The following is a 13,958-nucleotide window of genomic DNA, read 5'->3' on the forward strand; positions in this document are numbered from 1 at the left end:
CCTCTGCCTGTGTCCCAGGCGGGCGGGTGCCCCCGGGGCGGGGTGCTCCTCGTGGGAGCCCGCGGGGCTGGGCGGGGACCGCGACGCGCTTGCAGAATTGGAGCCACTGCGCGAGCCACGGAGCCCCCGGAAAGGAACGAGGGACGGGAAATGGAAACGATGGTTATTGGGCTTGGGGGGGCGGAGATGAGGTCTGGGCGCGGGAACTGGAACTCCCCGAGCCCCGAGGCCGGGAAGACTTGAGCTGACCAGAACTGGGCTGGGGAAGTGGGGACGGGGTGTAGGAATAAGAAAGGAAGGCGGATTTTGCAGGCTTTTTCTGGGTGCTTCCACTATGGGGGTGGGGTGGGGTGGAGTAGGACTGCGGGTCTTTTTTCTGGTGCCTTTTAAATCCGGGAGTGTCGCAGACGTGAATCTGCGCTTCCTGTAGGTCCCACTCGGAGCGTCTCATCCTTCTCGTGCTTTTTCGCTGTTGCCTTGAATTGGATGGAGCGACCTTTTCTGTTACCAAGGGTTGAAAGGGCTTCACTTTCTCCCCCCCTCCGCCGACTTTGTCCCCACTTCTGAGTACTCACTGGCGTATTCTGCACCGTGCCCCCGCCGAGCATGTCCGAAGGCACAAGGTTTAATAAAAATTTGAGAATTTGGAATGAGAACTAGGTTTCCACTGTTCTCTTGGTTCTACACGTGTCTTTAGCTTTATTTCTCATCCGTTCCGAACTCAACTTCTCTGGTTAAAAAGGGGAAGGAAGGTGCCCACCTCCTAGTGATTTTAATGTTATGGAAGTTGCTATAAAACACTACAAGCCCAAGTAATGCCAGTGTGTTTGCATGCTCCAGAAGTGACTTGGAAAAGACAATGCATTTTTAGTTCCTACATATTTTTGGTTGAGGATGGAGGAAAAGGAGATAAAATTGTGATTAGGGCTTGCAGCTGTGGGGTGTGAGATAGTTAAGGTTTTGATGAGTCATTAACTGGCCAACTTAAGGACTTAATTGTTAGTGTCCATGTAGCCTTTTCATTTGGAGGTGAAACTTGAAGAAGTAGTGGTTCAAGGCCACCCAGCTAGTAAGAGGTCTTTTTAGGGATTGTCCCTGGTGGTGAACAACTAACCTGTTGTCTCGCACCTGGGGTTTTCTGAACTCTGAAGACAAGAGTGGTAGAATGAATCCTGAAGATTCTGGCTCCCTTCCAGGCCAGTGCCCTTGCCTGAAGCCTTCCGCAGCCTCTTGAAAAGATGGCTCAAATCGGCTGCTTCTTTGTTCCCTTTCCGCAGTAGGGGCAAAGCTTCCCTGGTGAAGAGAAAGGGAGAGAATACTTTGGACTGACTCTGGCCCGAGAGAGACCCATGGCTGTGCAAAAAATGATTGAGAATTCCCAGCCAACTGTTTTTAGTTCCCAGCTTGTTAATCTGGAGCCAGTTTTGATGGCAAGTGAAGAACATTTTAAAAACACCAAGGAGAGGTGTGCGTCTGTGTTAGACCTGAGCCCCTACAGAGTGTTTTGTGAACTTAACAGGAGGCAGGGGCATGTGGCCCCTGCTTCCTCTAGGTAGCCACACTTGTAAAAAAAAAAAAAAGGGGGGGGATCTTGGTGAGAAATCTACCAGCTGTGCGGTCTCCAAAAACATTTATTTTAATTGATAGTAATGAGTCAAAAGGCTTTACTCTTGGCGTGTGAGTATTGGATGTGACTCAGGGGTGAGTCAAATGCCTGTGGAGCCGAGATTCATGGTCCTTTCTCATCTGTCAGTAATGGTAATGCAGTCCCACGGTGTGACTTTAATGGAAATGAACCCGAGCCATTAGTTATGTTACTATGTTGCCATTTCATATAACTTAGTTACCGGTAGAACACAGCTGGTGCTCAGCAGCCACTGGCCACTAGGGGCAGTTATGGGCTGGGCCTGGTGGCTCCTATTTGGTGTTCTGCCTGATGAGGTAACCCAGGAAATTTTTCCTAAAAAATAATCTCATTTTCCTCATCTCTGAGGATTTAGCCTAGAAAGCATTTTGTAATTTCTCAACCTGAAGCCGAAAAGAAACCCTTCCAGGGCCTCCCTGGTGGCACAGGGGTTAAAGTCACAGCGCTATCAAGCTATCTGCAGCCACTGCAGCCTGAATTCAGTCCCAGCCAGGGAGCTGACCCACAGGGCGCAGCAGGCCACTCCAGTCTTGCAGGCTGCTGCCCTCAGCAGTGGATTTCAGTAGATCTGCCTGTTCTGCTCCCCACTCTGTCCCTGGTCTGGTGAGTCCTCTCCCCTCCCTGCCTCTGGCGGGCACCCCAGCTCTTATCTGCATAAATAAATGAAAAAGAAGAAACCCTTCCGTGAATACATGGTTTGCCTGTAGCCCTGCAAGCCGGCAGTGGGCCTGCTGGCTACACAGGGATGAGGGTTCTTCCGGGCAGTGGAGCAAACACTCGCTGGCCAGTGAGTCCCAGGAACCCTAGTGGTGTCTCCGTTTCTTCCCGTGGACTCGGAGAGTCTGTGAAGGCGAACTTGCAGGGTCTGTATCTGATCATAGTCCTGGTACATAGTAGGCATTTGTCATGCTGCTTAAGTGGACCTGACCTGATGTTGTGGTCAAGGGGAAAAACTGGTTCAGGTCCATTAGGGGGCAAGCACACATTTCCCTGTAGGTCATTTGAGATTACTTAAGGGTCCTGAGCAGGGAAACCTGGCAGATGTCGTTAGTCCATCTCTTGGATCACTCATCCACAGCGTATGTAGAGAAACAAAGTAACTTGTTCTCACAGATCATGGACTTTATAACAAAAATCTTGTTTAATAATTGTCAATTTAAGTAGTAGAAGGTGGTGGTCTAGGTCAAAAAGGTTTAGGGTATGTGCTTTTGTGTTTTTGACCTCCCTCAGGGAAGCCATGGGACTCTTAGAGTAAGAGTTTCAAGTGTGTTAAATAACCCAGTTATTTCAAATACAGTTTTAAATATCAACCCCCAAATATGCGCTCTGTGTGCTTCCTTAGTAACACTTTAACAGTCTCGTGGCAGGCCCAGTATGTGTGTAGGTTTCTTTCTGAGTAGGTTTCCTTCCACTCAAGACCAAGGCTGGAGCTGTAAGCAACTATCTCTGAACATTGAAAAGGCAGCCATTTGCTGTTCGCTAATTGTCTCAGAGGCTCGGCATTACCCTAAGCACATTTCACGATCCTGCCAGTAGTCCTGCCCTGGGCTGGAGCCAGTTAGCCCCATTTTAAAGATTAAAGAGGCGCCCACTGAAGTTTCTCCCCCTGTGATATAGGTAGCGGGCTCAGCCGTTTCCCACCTGACTGCAAGGCTGCAAAAGGCCTCCTTTGAGGCTATGGTTTTCTGTGTCCCAGCTTCTCCCCACCTCCGCCCCCCAATATCCACAGGGCTTTTGACACAGTCCTCGGAGGTGCTGCTAGCACCTGATAGTTCTCCACTACTCGTTCGCTCCTTGGGCTCCAGAGAGGAGGGTCTCCCTTTGGGGAGCCAGCGCCTTCACGTGCTCCCTCCTGATTCCTGTAACTTCAGCCCATCTGCCTCACTCTCACTGAGTGGTTATCCCGCTGCCTTCTGGTGGAGCCAAGTGATCTGTGTCTTTTAAATGTAATTGTAAGCATGAAAGCCTAAACTGGACTAACGTGCTCCCTCCCCCTGTGGTTCCACCCCTTCCCTTCATTCTCACTACCCTTGTGAGAAACCACCACACCCACCCACACGGCCTCTTGGACTTGAAGGGGGGTGGTGGCTAGGGATGGGCAATTTGTGCTTTCCCCCCCCCACTCTAGATTGACCAGGGAGGAATTCCTCGAATTTGCATTCTTAATCATCTTTGTCCCAGTAATTCTGATGCAGATGCAGTATTTGAACCTCTGTAGTGTGACCCTTGCCAAAACAAAAAAACCAAAAAATCCTTTGAATCAGAAGAGCTGGTGGCAGGCCCCTGGCACCCCCGCTAGGCCTGGCAAGTGCTATACTTATTTCAAAATCACCCCGTGGGCCGACAATTCCATGTCCGTAAAGCTGAGACTGCTTGTTGGCGCTGACTAGGTCAGCCCCTGCGGGTCTGTTCCTCCGTCCCCACCACAGGCGTCCCCACCACAGGCGTCCCCACCACAGGCGTCCCCACCACAGGCGCGAGTCGCGCACTCCCGGTTCTTCAGGAGGCACCTGGGATGGAACCACGCGAAGGTGTTCTCCTGCCTGAGTTGTGTTTGAGAATGTGTGCGGACTGCTGAGGGGTGGGGGGGTCTCTGTGGGAGTCTGTCTTCATTTGGCAAGCTCCTTTGCTTTGTTGTGATTTTTTTCAAAAACACTCTTTCTCTCAACTTTGCAAAAGATTTTAATTGCACTGATGATGTTCTGTATGACTTCAGGCACGTTGCCGGGAACTCATTTTGTGAGCTTGCCATTAAATTGTATAAAGGCTAATGACCGCTTTTCAGAGTACAGTTCCAAAGTTAAACTCATTTCTTTACACTTGTGGAGGTGTAGTGTACGGTAAACTTAGCTTGCGCTTGTTTATCAAGGATGCACACAGTTCTTACTTGGTAGTGCTCTTGTTTTAAATGCATTGGGGTAACAGTTGCTTAAGAAGTGGGTTCTAATGCCAGGCATTAGGAACCATCCCCACCCCAGCTAGGGAGAGATTTTTTTTTTAAGTATCCAAATTTAAGGCCTTGCACGTCTCAAGGGGAGAGCACTTTCCAATTTCATAACGGGTAGATGATTTGTGTTGGGCGTTTGAGGCAGGGAACGCAGTTTTGTTTGGCAGAGGAGCTCTTAGAAATTTGGAATCTTCTTGCATCCTCATGACATAATGAACTGGCTGGGTTTGAATCAGCACCTGCAGGCCTGGAAGAGACCCTGAGGAAAGGGTCTCATAGTTTTGCAATGTTTCAGCTGTTGGTGGGAGGCTTGGTACCTGGGCTTTATGACTTAAGACTATCACAGTCACACTAGCCTGTGGCAGGTAAGACTAGTCAGAGAGTTACTGGGCTGTGGTTGGTGTCTATTTAACAATGTGCCCAATAAAGCTATTTTATTGAGGTTAGTTTGTGGAGGCATGCATTTTCTGAATGTTTTAATCCACCATTTCACTGCAGCCGTAACCCAAACCTGCTGGTGTGTGCTGTGGCTGCAACCACCATTTCATGGTAGTTTAATTATAGGCTCAGTTCTTTGAAAAGCTGGGAAACCTCCTCAATTGAATCTGCAAACCAAGTATGTAAACCATTGCACAAATGCTCTTTCAAGCCTTTACAACTAGGCACCTTTCCAGATCCCAGGAAAAACAGCTCTGGGGCCCTAAGTTGTGGTGGACTGCATTTCATTAGACTGGTGCTGCCATCTGTGTCCCGGAAGGAGCCACTGATGTTAGTGGCCATGCTTGCAAGTTGCCAGTAATGTATGTTAGCCTGTGACCAAGGGGTACGCGGGGACCCCCACACTTGTAAGCTCTATTGGAGTCTGGCATCCCTGTGTACAAAGGCAAAGGCGATTGTTAGTGTGAAAGAGCTCTTATAGAATTAGTGTGCAAGATGGCGAAGAGAAGAGAAAATATTTTCCCCAGTAAGTCACCCAAAATGACCCATCCCTTCAAGTGCAAATGTCCAGCAAACAGGCTGAGCCTGAAGCAGGGCCACTGAGGTCTGAAAGCTTGCCATAAGTCTAAGACACTTTCTTGTGGGGAACCACAGCAAGGGGGTGAAGAGGGCCAGGCAAGTCTGGGAATAGAGGAGCAACATCCAAGCAGAACTCAAGAGAATGGCCTCCACTGTCGCAGCAGCACCACGGTGCAACCTGGAGAACCCAGAGCACACCCGCCTTCCGCGTCACGTGTCTCCGCCTGCCCCAGGGGCTCAGCCTGCCCCTGGCTCCAGTACCTAGTCCTGAGCAGGGAACATGGTGCCGCCCGTCATAAGAACTTATGGCATGTTAGATTCCTGAGCTGACTTGACCCTCCAGGTAGTTTTATATGTACTTTCTTTTCTCCTTTTGCATGAAGGTGCTGATGGTGCCAAAAATCCCACACACCTTGTTGTTTGGTAAGACAGCCAATAAGCTGTTTGGAAGGGTGTCAGGTGATAGGTAAAACACTTAACACTAATTGCATTACTTAGGACTGAATACTTTGAAATTGTGCCAGTGGATAAAGATACTCAGTTACAAAGAGGTGTGATGTTAAGAGTGTACTGAAGATGAGGAAAGTTCTGGCAGAAGGGGCTGAAAATAATGGTTTGGCATGTGATTTGAAGCTTGGCCTGCTTATTTAAAAGACCCCTTCAAGTTATTAAAGCAGAACGCTTTGATTTTCCAGATAGCACTTCCATGGGTGTATGTTGTGGGATTCTGTTTCCCTGGGAATGGCGCTTTATTTCCAGTGAGGATCCTGAGGAATTTCTAGGACACTGTTAGCTTTAACACTGCATTGTCTCTTCCTAAGAACTGCAGGCCGTAGTGGGCAAGCAGGGCTGTGATTTTGCTAACAGGCATTCTGGAAATCTAAAGGTGAGTATGGAATGTATCTGAAGTGGGGTTCAACGTGGGGTCCTTTTAGCACTTTTTAGGACCAGAGCTGTTGGTTCTGCTGTGGAGACAGTAATGGTGTGGGTTTTCTAAATGCCCCATCTTAGTGGTCTACTTGGTTCTGAATTTTGAGGAAGTGAGTCCTGGGCCTGTCTGCCCAAGTATATGATTTTACTAAAAGGAGTCTCTAGTTTGGAGAAAGAAGAGTTTATCATCAGTTTAATCTCTTTGGCAGGAGGTGTGAAAGAGAATATGATAGGACTTTTTTTTTTGGATTTATGTTTATTTGCTTATGCATAGAAAAACTGGGGTGCAGGCCAGAGATGGGGGCTGAGAGGATTCACCAGAGACAGAGTGGGGAGCAGAACAGGTGGAGCTATTCAAACCCACTGCTGAGGGGAGCAGCGGGCGAGCAAGGAGAGATCTTGCTCGCCATGTGGGTCAGCTCCCTGGTGGGAATCAAACTCATGTAGTCATGCTGCAGTGGCTGGCGATAGCTTGCTTGATAGCAAGCACTGAGACTTAACCCCTGTGCCACCAGGGACTCGCAGGATAGGATTTTTTTAAATGTTTTTTTTTTTTTTGAATAAAGAATTTGGCTTTACTTGGAGAACCTGTTGGAGTAATTGTTTATGTATTTGTCTTGTGTTTTTTTCTGTTTTAAAAGTTATTTGCTTATTTTACACCATTTAAAGGGTGGAGGAGAAAAAAAAGGGGATAACCCAGATATAATCCTATCACAAGTAGGTAACCGTGTTGATGTTTCCGTGTATGGGACAGATAGCCTATTCTAGTGTGCATATATTATTACTGAAGAAGGTGACACAGTGTGGGACTCAAAAGCATTGACTTTCAAAGCCCCCAACTGTTTTGAGTTTGAATGCTGGCTTGATCACTGATAGCTGTGTGATCTCTGATAAATTCTTGACCTTCCAGTGCCGTGTGTGTCTGTGTGTGTGTCTCTGTGTGTGTGTCTTCTACCCTTTATTTCATCAAGGTGGTTCTTATTAGCATAATAAAAAGCACCCTGTACTTTGTTAGTAGCATCCAGTCTTGCACCATTAAGAACATTAAGTATGATGCTAAATATAAGTTTCTTGTAAATGCTCTTTATCAAGTTGTGGAAGTTCCTTTCTGTTCCTACTTTTCTGTGTGCTTTTATTTTAAGTCAATATTGAATTTTGGGGGAAATTTTTTTTTAATCAATATCATGTGATTTTTTTGGGGGGCCTAATATGGTGGGTCACATTGATTTTCAAATACTGAATGAGTCCCGCATGCCTAGATCAAATCCCACATGGTCACTTTATGAAGCTGTGCATATTGCTAAATACTTATTTGTTAAGAAAATTAAGGGTCTGTTCAGGATTTGGTGTTTCTGGTCAGGAGGCGTATTGATCTGCCTTGCAGCTTTTTACCGGGCTGTTTCAGTCTGGCGTTGAGTAGTGGCTTCATAACACCAATTGGAAGGCTCCATAGACCGGGCGTTAACCCTTGAAATGTCTTCTAGAAGTCTCCAGTGAGATCATCTGGGCCTCAAGCTTTCTGTTTTTGGATTTTTTAAATCACAGATTCTGCTTCCCTCATGGTTATAGGACTGGTCAGGTTATCAATTTCCGATTGGTGAGTTATGATAGTTTGTGCTTTTCAAGGAATCAATACATTTTATTTTCAGATTGTCCAATTTGTGTGTAGAATTGTTGGTAGTTTTCCCTTAGTGGCAGTCTGTGCCATCTTTTACCTTTGTCAGTTTTGCTAGAGACTCAATTTTATTGATTTCAATTAGCTTTTGCCTCAGTGACATTGATTAATGCTGTCACCCTTACTCGTCTGCTTGCTCTGGGGCCATGTTTTCGCTAGGCTCTCAAGAGGGAGCACTTTTGAGGGGTTGAGACTTGACAGTGGAGACCGGCCTCATCCTGTGCTGTAGGGTGTTTCAGCTAGCCACTGATACAGTTTATTCTGCTTATTCCTTAGTAACCAGGGGCCTGAGTTACATTGGGTATTCAAAAAATGTCTATTTGTATCTTTTGCGTCACTGTCATCCCCATGAAACTCCCAGCACCCATGGCCCTGCACCATCGCCTTAGTCCCTTGTGCTCTTCTGCCTTGTTTCGACTCGTCCCTCCTTGCAGAGTCTGATTTCTGGTTGCCTGCTAATTTTGTTGCTTTGATATTGGTCATTAACTTCTTTTTTTCAGTAAGTAGCTAACTTAAAGGTAGGAAATATTCCGCAACTGATTCTGGTCTCAAATTCTCAGAATATTTCTGTTGGACATTAAAGTTGTAGACGTGAAGCCAAGTGTCCTTGTTGGTTCGCAGCTGAGAACTGGAAAACATCTTAGAGCGCAGCTGCGGAGACTGAGGCTCCTGGCTGACCTCCTCTTTGCGGCCTCTCTTCGCACTGAACTTGGGCATTTTGAAAGGTGGTGGAAGCACACACAGGGACAGACAGGCAGCCTCTGCCAGTGGCCCTGGACAGAGCAAGCGGGCCTGCCGCGAACGGCCTGCTCCCCAGCCTAATGGAAACGTTTCCAGGGCTAGAGTGCCGGGCCCCACCTGGCCTTTTCCTCATCTGGAGTCATCACTGCACCGCCCCTCTCCATGTCCTGGGGCTTTGACTTGGGTCCTTTGTCTCTCATTTCTGCATTATCTGCCAGCACCCCTCACCCTCCAGGTCTTGGGCCTCAGTAATTCCCTAAGGGCCTGCATGCCGACTGAGCAGTTAGGCTCTGGCCTAAGCCAGAGGACAGGAAGTGCTGGGGCTGCCTCCGGACAGTGCTGATGGAAATATGATTTTTGACAGCAAAGTCCAAACAGCTTTACCTGCAGAAGTGCTACTTCATTGTTGATTCACAGCCTGTCAGGAGAGCTTAGGCAGAATCCCTGGTTGTTTATTGAAACATAAATGGTCTCAGTGTGAGCTGTGAGGGACTCTGCCCTCCTGAAGTTGGCAGAAAATTGGATAGTTGTGATCCTGGTTGGTGCTGGAGAGCCACTGTCATCCTCCTGGATGCTAAAGAGCCGCTCCCCAGTTTCTCATGGGGAACAAGTGTGGCGCAACCGAAACCACTGCAGTGGCCACTCTCACCTGTTCTCATCCCACAGCTCGGTGGCAGCGGGGGGCAGGGGGCCCTCCCTGCAGTCCCTGTGGCAGTTCTGAACTGCAGGTAGGGGATGGGGGGTGGTCTCGGTCTTGGTCCCAGTGCAGATGCCTTCCTAAGCCTCTTGTCCTCCCACTTCCAACCCTGCAAGTCCCCTCTGACCACCTTCCTTGTCTGCATTATACTGCTGCTGGGTCTGGCTCATTTCACTCCTTCACCGGCTTTCAGTTGGATAGAATGTGGTGCCTACCCCTTCTGTGCCCCCTGGCTGGGGCATTTCCTCTTGCCTGTGTCCTTCCTCTTCTCAGAAACACACTCAGCCCATGGTGTCTTGGGTCATCTGATGCTCTCGAATGTTTCCGGGAGAGAGCAGGCAGCCTGAGGTATAGTCTCATGACTACTGACAGCATCACCCCTACCCCATAGAAAAGCCAGACTTTCGCCTCAGCTCCCCTCACTGTGCCTTTTCTGCCTCCTGGGTCATCTCCTCTCCCCATGGGCAGAGTCAGAATGGCTCGAGGCTCTCAGCACTGCTTCCTGCTCCAGCGGGGTGCGTGGCAGGGAAGGGGGCTGCTTTGCAGACCTGCCTCGGCTTGTCTTGTGTGGGTCTTGTGTGGGTCTTGTGTGGGTCGGGGAGCTGGCTGACCGGGAAGGAGAGGGTCGCGGTTGCCTCTTGCTCTGCTTCCAGACTAAAGAAGGGTGAGGGCTGTGCCTCAGCTAGGTTTTTATGAGCCCTCCTTTAACTGGGGGAGGAGGACAAGTTTGGGGGTTTCTGGAGGAGACGCAGGAGCTGGCCCTTTGTCTGTGGGCAGTGCCCGTCGCTGCTGTCTGCTCTCTGCTTTCCTGCAGACGGAAGGGAAGGCAGGGCAGCTGCTGAAGGGCACCGAATGTGAGCTTTAAGAACTGCCCACCGTGGCTAGCTTTCCTGAATGTCCCTCTGCATGGAAAGCCGGGGTGTCGTTTCTGCACTGTGTGTCTCAGTCCAGTTTCAGGTGGGTCTGATTTTTCTGGTTTCGTTACTCTTCTGTATGAATATCAGAAACTGCTTTGAAGACAAGTCCTCCAAATTGTTGATGTCTTTGTTGCTTTCTGCATTCTGTAGCTCCTCTTTGCCTCTTGCTGAATTCAGACACCGAGGCTGGCTGCTACCCTTTGGGCAGGACAGTCGGGAGGGCCCGGGACAGTGTCTGCACCCAGCAACCACGCAGACACTTGTTATTCCCTGGGGGCGGGGCAGCTGGTGAAGACCATCCCTTCCCTTGCAGCCCCTATAATCCTGGTACCTGTGGTTGATCGAAAGGGAGAAATAGACTTCTGGAACTTTCTATGGCCTTTGTTACCTCACAGAAACCGAGACCTTTAAAGCTCAGCTTGTTTTTTGGGTGATTTGGGACTGCTTTATCGAGATAGGATTCACATGCCAGAGTTCCTTGTTTTTTGTTTGTTTTTTCTCTCCAGTAATATAATAGTTTAACATCATTTTGTGCCTTTTTCCATCTCAGTTGTCATCACCAAATCACCCGTGTGCCATCACCATAGTCCAGTGCACTTCGCCTCCCCCTCCCCCCATTTTTGATCCCGTTCCCCACTACACCCCGGTAAAATGTCTCTGGTATGTAGTTGTTCGTCATTATTATTTTCTCCCCTGATCCCTTCCGCTCCTGCTATGAGTGACACCATCTGGTATTCTTCCTTTTCTTTCTGGCTTATCTCACTAAGCATGATCCCTTCCATCCAGAGTTCCCTTGTTTAAACTAGTCAATATCTTTCAGAATGCTCAGAGTGTGCGACTGTCCCTGCAGTCAGTTTTAGAACATTTTCATCACTCTGGAAACTACCACCGCTTTAGGCCCTGGCAAGCACTAATCTGCTCTTTGTCTCGAGCATTTGCCTTTTTGGCCACCTCAGGTGCTCAGAACTGTAGTGTAACATGTGACCCTTCGAGCCTGACTTCTTTTGCTCAGCATGATGTCTCCCAGCAGCCCCCGCGCGGTGGTCTGTGTCATGCGTTTAGCCATTTATAACTGGAGGCATTTGGGTGGTTTTCCCTTTTGGCAGCTTGGGGGTTGTGTGATGATTTATCCTCTTGCAGCTGTTGTGAATGAAATGGCACGTGGGAATGAACACCAAGCTGTGAGGTAAGGACAGGCCATGGGCCACCTGCTAGACCTTCCCTTTAATCCCTGGGAGTTATGAGCCTTCTGAATGTCTGGGAAGTTGTCTGACACACACACTTTGTTAAAAATTTAACAAATTTAAATTAGTGTTATAATTTAAAATTTCAGCCTTAAGCTCTTTTTGATTGTGAAATATGAAGGTGTTCTCTGGCCCTTGGGCAACTGGCTGGCCTGCGTGAGAGGTAGCTGGGGAGGAAAGCACGTGCTGTTTTCTTACGCTCAGGTTGTGGCTAGGGCCGTGGTCCCCCAGAACACATGGGCTCATTTTAACTTGAAAACCCTGAGAATTTAGTGTGCACTGCTGTGGGTTGACCAGTGCCTACCTCGTGAAGCCACCACCACACTTGCAAGTCAGCTGGTCTGATGTTTCAGGCAGATAACCTGAAGGCCTTCGGCCTGTATTTGTGCCCAATTTCCTTTTCTTCCTCTTCCAGGTTTAGGGGTCTAGCAGGAAAACCAGGAAGCTGGTTTGTGTGTGAAGGGAACTTACATGAGGCCCTTTAGGTTCTCTGTCATTGCAGCCTTGGGTTTTGGGGTAAGGATACCCATGTTTCTGCCTCCTCTTGGCAGGGAGCTACACATGTATCTGCTTCCAGTCAACTTCCAGGCCATCCTCCTAACCAGAGTGCAGATCTCAGCAATGGGGCAGGACGGAGGAGGGAGTGGCTTGCACCCTGGGGAAATAGGGGTAGGGCACACCAGCCTGAGAGGGTGGAGAATGGAGGGTGACTTAGGGCCTTGGGGCTCTAGAAAGGTTCTGGCGTGTGAGGTATAAGCTGGGCTGGTGGAAGGCTGGGCTTTGAGCCTAGCTACTTGGGCAGAGGACATTGGTGGGAATATGAACCACTCCTTGGAACTTGAATAGCTGTAGTCTTCTGTGGGAGAATGACTGGGGGACAAAATAATGTGGAGCAGGGGCTCGATGGCGTGTGAATCTCCAGCCTGCCGAGAGATGTTCTTGGCAAGAACAGATTTCATCTGCTGCTGCCCTAAGCCTGGTGCTGCGTGATGTGAGCCAGCCCAGAAAGGAATGTGCCTGCTGCATCCCCCCAGTCCGGGAGGAGGCTGCTGCTGTTCCCAGGGCGAGACTGGGAGCCCAACGAAACCCACACTCCCACGTCCTGACTATTCCTTGCTTGAAGTTGAAAATGACCTAAAGGTGTTGGGCAAGCCGAGGCCACCGGTTGGGAGAGTCAGGCATTTCTAGAGGTGTGGAAATTGCTTATCCCCTCAGGGTAACGGAACCTCTGTGGTTGGAATTCACTTTTTCTGGGAGGTTACTGTACTGCACTGCACTCTTACAGCCAGGCATAGTTAGAGGGTTTACCTGCCTTTTCGCCAAGGGGCCTGGCACCCTATTTTTCAGCATGAACTCCCCAATTTGGGCTAGTAAGGGCTGCCCACCTTGTACCAGGCCCTGTGGGGTGGAGGGAACTAGGGCTGTGTGGGTGCGGGTTCTTTATAGGAACCCTGCAAAATAGTGTCCCTTTTGGTGGTTGAGGAGATTAGGTCTATGGGTGAAGGTGGTCTGGCTAGTGAGTTGGGGATGGGCAGAGAGGCTGTGGTGGGGCATTTGTGGGAGAAGCTTAGAGGGAGGGGTTCATAGGAGATCTTAGGTTGATGGGAGGGAGGAGGGGAATCCAGCCTACGTTTGGTGTTTCAGTTCGGATTTTGATTGGGAGAGCAGTTGGACAGGAGGCAGTTTGAGCTGAGTGCTGGTGTCAGCCACCTGGAGCTGATGCTCAGTAAAAGGGTGAGACTCCCCAGCGAGGCCTGGAAACCGATCCCACTGCTCATGATGGTGGCGGTGGGGGGTGAACTTAGGCCTTCATCCTCTCTCTCCCTTTCCTTTTGTTCTTCCCTTCTGGCAGTAGGGCATTTAATTTGTACCAGCCCATGAAGTTGGTTCTTTTCAAACTATTGAATAAACACACAGCAGGCAGGCAGCTGTCTGGAAACAGACCTTGAGTTGCAGGTGGATGGAAGGGCATACTTGGTGACCACTTTGGAAGACTCTGAAGTGATGATACACACGTTGCACATCGTTCTTGCCTGGCCAGCTTTCTCAGAACCTTCGCCAAATGCTTTATTAGCCTATTTCGGATCACCACGTCTACTTAGAAGCCAGGCAGTTATTAGGTCACATAACATTTGAGTCTACTTG

At 49.0% G+C, this 13,958-nt stretch overlaps 1 protein-coding gene across 1 annotated transcript in view; it reads left to right on the forward strand.

Moving 5' to 3' along the window:
- The window catches only part of SMS (spermine synthase), a 45,194-nt gene that overhangs the window by 7,948 nt on the left and 23,288 nt on the right, over positions 1-13,958 (forward strand). Inside the window, exon 2 of the mRNA XM_004689910.2 lies at positions 10,519-10,609. Coding sequence (XP_004689967.2) covers positions 10,519-10,609 — 91 coding nt within the window. The remainder of the gene's footprint in view (positions 1-10,518; positions 10,610-13,958) is intronic.

The sequence above is a fragment of the Condylura cristata genome, unplaced genomic scaffold, assembly GCF_000260355.1.
Source record: "Condylura cristata isolate star-nosed mole 26May11 unplaced genomic scaffold, ConCri1.0 scaffold00027, whole genome shotgun sequence".
NCBI classification, from domain to species: domain Eukaryota; kingdom Metazoa; phylum Chordata; class Mammalia; order Eulipotyphla; family Talpidae; genus Condylura; species Condylura cristata.